A 5,629-nucleotide genomic window follows, 5' to 3' on the forward strand; every position below is an offset into this window, starting at 1 on the left:
TATCTTTTATGTATAGTGGTTAGTTTAATTTAATATATACCATTACTATATTTTCATGTATTTCAATAAACTTCAAAATTAAGGTAACAAACGTTAAAGATAAAACAGAAATTACATTGTTAGAAGATAAAACAATTGTTAAAATGGCAAAATGAATAAAAAGGGTAAGGGAATCTAAGATTACCTAAGAGATATAATGTTATCACATTCCCTTCCAAATGGGTAAAAACATGATGTCGGTGTGAAGTTGTATTCTTTTGAGAAAATGAGATAACTTAAACCAAACATGAAAATGTTATATGACCAATCAAATATAACCCTTAGGGGTCGTTTGGTTCACGGAATGTCAGATTACCTTAGGGAATGTTAGATTGCTCGGAATGTGAGATTACTGGGAATGTGAGATTCATGTGTTTGGTTAAAATTGGGGTATGTAATATAATCATGTTTGGTTTAGGGTTCACACACTATAATATCCTTAACATATTTTCATATATTTTAATAAATTTAAAAATTAAAAATAAATAAATAAGATAACGGTATCATATATAATTACATGATTTTAAAATATTAACTAAAATATTGAACTTGAAAAATAAAATTATTTTATATGCTAACCTAACATAATAAAAATAAAAAATATATAATTACAAAAATAATTATATATATATATATATGTGTGTGTGTGTGTGTGTGTGTGTGTGTGTGTGTGTGTGTGTGTGTATGTGTGTGTGTGTGAGAGATAAACTAACATAACCAAGGTTATCTTACATAACCTTAGAAATTGAAGGGAATCACATTCCCTTCAAAATCCTATGTGGAGGGAATGTGACATTCCTGGGGAATGTTAGATTCCCTGAGTTAATGTGAACCAAACATAGGAATGTGAGCTTTGGAATGTCACATTCCCTTGGTTATGTTATATAACCTGAACCAAACGCCCCCTTATTGTCTTAAATAACTAGAACGTAACCAAACACCCCTAAAAGATTACAAAAACCATGATCAAATACCTCCGTTGGTTTTAATGTATTAGTCAACCAAGAAAAAATGACAAAATGATGCCAATCAATCAAGTATGATTGGCAAAATAAAGTTGGCAGACCAAAACATAGAAAAAGAAATCAACCAAAGCAATGCTGGTCAATGTTTATGAGTTGCAACATTAAACCAAATTTGATAATCAAATCACAATAAGTAGTATTACATTTGTACGTGTACTTGGAATTTTTTTTTTTTTTTTTTTTTTGTTTTTTGAATACTATTGACTCTATTACAATGTAATATCCGTTCATACATACTTTCTCAACCTACTGAAGCACAAAGAATCAATGTCGCCAGTGCACCCACAAACCTATCATTTGAGGAGCCACAGCTATGCTGCTCGACTACAAGGCCTTTGGCTGCACTTGGAACATTATATATATTCTTATAACAATTTTGTAAATCAACTTAATGGCGAACCAATAAATTATTAAAAATTTTTATTATGGCAAACAACATCATGGACTCAATTGAAAAAATATTTGTAAAAATCAAATTTATAATTTTTTAAGTGTGAGACTTATGTTTCATCCTCTCGAACCCCATTTTCAAGACTACATATTTTAACAACTTTAATTCTTCTTGATATATATTAAAAAAAAAACAAACAAAAAAAAAAAACTCTTGATATATAGTACACATAATAGTTTCATTGGCCAACTCAAAAAAACCTTTGACCAAAGTTTTCCGTTGGTCTTTCCCTCGGGACCTATCATTATATCAATTTTTATTAATTTATTTTATTTTATTTTAACCCCAAAAAATAAAATTGCTGTTGAGATGTAATAATGGTTTAGCAGAAGTTAAGGTCCACTTCCTGCCACCTGGGACTCTTCAGTCATCAATACTTATTGTGTGGATTGTTGTCCACAAACTATGTAGACTACGGTCCAAAACAACGTCGCTTTATGTATTTTTTTATGCGACTCAATGCAACATATATTTTTATAACTCATAATGTATATTATTTTAAAATATAATGTACATTATTCTAACATATAGAATATATTATTCAATTCTAACTCCTAAAATTCAACGACATCGTTTTGAACCGTGGTCCACACACTTGTGTGACCCACGATCCACACAATAATTTGCCAGATTCATCAGTCATTCAGTGGCCAAAGTAGGGTCTGTGTACAGAACCGAAGCAACTGATCAAACTGTCCATCTGATCTGATTCTCCAAAATCTAATAATTTCATTAGCTGACCCGAAAGGATAATGTAATTAATAAAATAAGGATGTCTTACAGCCTGGCATTTGGCCTCCATCCCAAACTTCAAAACTACATTGTTACATTGCTACTGGCGGCCTTCCCCTCCCTTCCTGGGATAAATTTAGCCTGCCCAGCTTGTATTCATTCAAGAAATCTGTCTGGTTTTTAGTATGGGTGAATATATATTATCCCAAATTTTTGTTTTTTTTTTTTAAATCTTATTTTATAAACATTACTTGTTATAAATATTACAATCCTAATTGAAGTAGGAATTTCTCACTCCTAAGCTTAACTTGAAACAGTCACATATTTCGAGTTCTTGAAATTGTAATGTATAAATAAATAATGTGCAAATATATGAATGTATGTATATGTACATGTGTGTAGATACAGAAGTAATTAATTTAATTTCCATTTCATCTATAAACACATAAAATCATCAAAAGAATAGATTATATATGAGCTCCCCATTATATTATCCCCAGCTAACGTAATCAGAATCTGCAGGTAGGGAGTTTCATCCATCCTCAAGAAGATGGGAAAAAAAAACACAAAACTTTCATCCACTTAAGGGGGAAAATTAAAATTAAAATCATTCTTAATTTCATCAAGATTTAATGATATATTTGATGAGAGAAATGTAGGATTTATTGTACTGGGCTAGCTAGCTACATTGTGTGATTGTGAAAACACATAGGCCGAGGAGGGAATCTAACAGTATGCAATTGACCAAAGAAAATAAAGAAAGTGATGATCTGCAAATCACCTTTTCGATGAAATTAATAATAATATGTTTAACCAGACATACATGTATAGATATAGAGAGAGAAAGAGAGAGAGAGAGAGTAGAGTAGAGTACCTGGAGCTGGAGAACTCATAGAGCTTTCCTTTAGGGGAGAAGACGATGAGGGCAACTTCGGCATCACAAAGAACTGAGAGCTCAAAAGCCTTTTTGAGAAGCCCACTTCTCCTCTTGGAGAAAGTAACTTGCCTGCTTGTAGCATTCTCTATCCTTTTCATCTCAGTTTTTCCCCTTACCATTTTCTTCTTCTTCCTTTACTGTAATGCTCACTGGAACTGTAGCAAATTTACTAAAAAGAGTTAGGAAATCAACAAGTGTCTGTCTGCGTCAACAAAATCAAGAAACCAGAAAAACAAATTCACCCCAAAAAAAAAAAAAACAGAAACTTTCCAAAAATAGAAGGGACTGAAGAAAGTCAAGAGTATATTAAAAACCCCAAAAGAGGAAAACCAGGCAAAGACCTTTTCTGGGTTTCTTCAGATCTGAGAGATGGAAAACAAAAGTCTGGGAGGTAAGAATGGATTCTTCATCAGAAAACCCTAAAATGGGTAATAAGAAAGAGAAATATGTTGTCTAGAATTTCTTTTTTAAGAAGAAGAAGAAGAAGAGAGAGAGAGGTGGATGGATATTTATGGTGTTTTGCAGTTTGCTGGTCCCTTACCCCTAATGCTTGGTTGAGTTGCAGCCATAGAATATAAATGATTTAAGGAAAGAATAATGAGACCCAAAACCTCATCTCTTTCCTCTTTTTGGTAAACTTTCGAGAAGCACTACAACGGACGCCCCGAAAAAGAAATGCACCAAATAAAAATGGAAACTTAAGTTACAACTGGATACCAATACACACCTGTTTTTTTTTTTTTTTTTTTGCAAGCACACTTTATTTCTTTATTCTTTTTCAGATTAAATTCCACCAAGAGGTCACTTTGGTGGTAATTTCAAATTTAGTGTCAAATTATCATTTTTGCTATTTAACATTCCAAATTATTATTTTTTAGTCATTCTTATGACTTTTCTTATTTTCTGTAAGGACATTTTTGTATCTTTATATTTTTCTTTTGTTATTTTTCCGGTTTCAATCGGTTTAATTGATTTAGGACTTTACTAAAAACTGGTTGAAAACTATAATTACTAAAATCAGATATTATCTAAAGTTCTAAACCAATTAAACTGGTTGAAATCGGAAAAATAACAAAAGAAAAATATGAAAAAACAAAAGTGTCCTTACTAAAAATAAAAAAAGTCATAAGAAGGACTAAAAAGTCTAAAAACTAATAGTCTGGGATGTTTAATGACAAAAAGATAGTTTAGAACTAAATTTGGAATTGCCACCAAAGACAAGAGAGCTCTGGTGAATTAACTCTCTCTTTTTATTGATAATTTATAAATGTGGTAATGCACTAATACTTCTCTCACATGTTATAGTTTTTTTTTGGGGGGGGGGGGGGGGGGGGAAGAAAAAGAAAATAAAATAACAATTGTAGACTCAATTTTTCGACAAATTTTATTGTGGACCATGGTCCAAAACGGTGTTGTTTTTTTTAATGAAAAGAAATGGAACCCGTTCCGTGTAATTAATTATGTTTGTATAACATCTTCAGTTTCATTTTATATACATTGTAGTTTTATTTCAGCACAATTAAAGTTTCATTTTGTTTCAACTACAGTTTCATCTAACATTATACATACAATAGTCTTAGAAAATACATTTACTAGCAGCTAGCTAGCATCATTACAATAGTCTTAGAAAATACATTTACTAGCAGCTAGCTAGCATCATTTTCCAAATCATTTGTTTTCTTTCTTCGCAAAACTTGGAGCGGCATGGGTTTTACGAAACTTGTGTTGTTTGGAGTAATAGAATTGAAGTTTGTGAAACCCCTGATCTATTGCGTGGAGGAATACAAGTCTTGTGAAACTCGTATTATTGTAGCACATTTAAGTTTCTCACACTCGTACTGTTGTGCAGTACAACAAATTAGAAATGTGAGTTAATTCTGATTAGCTATATATGGAATTAATTATGATTAACTTTAAATTTTTATTTGAGAATTAACTTTGTAAGATCATAATTAATCTTATTAATTTGCCAAATATGGGAGTTGCACGTTTGAATACCATGACCGTTTATGAATTTCATTTCTCCTATACATACATTGTGTTGAGCATAATATTTTGTGTGACTTTTTAAAAACATCAAAGTATTACGGAGTATATGTTTTTCCACGAAAACAATATCTGGTCTTCTTTCTTGAGATTATTTTGTCAACACTTCACGATTAAAATTAGAAATGTATTGTTCACCTTCTTCAAGCTCGTTGGAAGTAATATATCTGAGTGCTAGAATATATTGTTGTAATTCATTGTATCTCAGAAAATCGGCACTTCAATGCTTTTAGCACCATCAGGATTAAATGAATTGATTTTAAGAAAAGTGTGAGTATTATACAGATTGGATTTCGTTGGTATTGATGAGATAGAATTATTTTTCTGAAAAATTTGTTAGTGTATATTTCGGTCCTAAATATTTATGTTTCAACTTGTTAATTGTTTGTATTAAAAGCC

General features: G+C 31.1%; 1 protein-coding gene across 4 annotated transcripts in view; it reads right to left on the reverse strand.

The window, feature by feature from the left end:
• The window catches only part of LOC109168036 (agamous-like MADS-box protein AGL19), a 12,188-nt gene extending 8,340 nt beyond the window's left edge, over nucleotides 1–3,848 (reverse strand). Inside the window, exons 1-3 of one of the 4 annotated variants that reach the window (XM_019317089.1) lie at nucleotides 3,726–3,845; nucleotides 3,526–3,546; nucleotides 3,122–3,339 (exon numbers count right to left, since the gene is read on the reverse strand). In XM_019317089.1, the coding sequence (XP_019172634.1) occupies nucleotides 3,122–3,303 (182 nt within the window). In that variant the 5' untranslated portion in view covers nucleotides 3,304–3,339; nucleotides 3,526–3,546; nucleotides 3,726–3,845. Of the gene's footprint in view, nucleotides 1–3,121; nucleotides 3,354–3,525 lie in introns of all 4 variants that reach the window. The other 3 variants (XM_019317090.1, XM_019317088.1, XM_019317087.1) reach the window with 3 other exon arrangements.
• Between the last annotated feature and the right edge of the window lie 1,781 nt (nucleotides 3,849–5,629).

This window comes from Ipomoea nil, unplaced genomic scaffold, assembly GCF_001879475.1.
Source record: "Ipomoea nil cultivar Tokyo-kokei standard unplaced genomic scaffold, Asagao_1.1 scaffold3172, whole genome shotgun sequence".
Classification (NCBI taxonomy): domain Eukaryota; kingdom Viridiplantae; phylum Streptophyta; class Magnoliopsida; order Solanales; family Convolvulaceae; genus Ipomoea; species Ipomoea nil.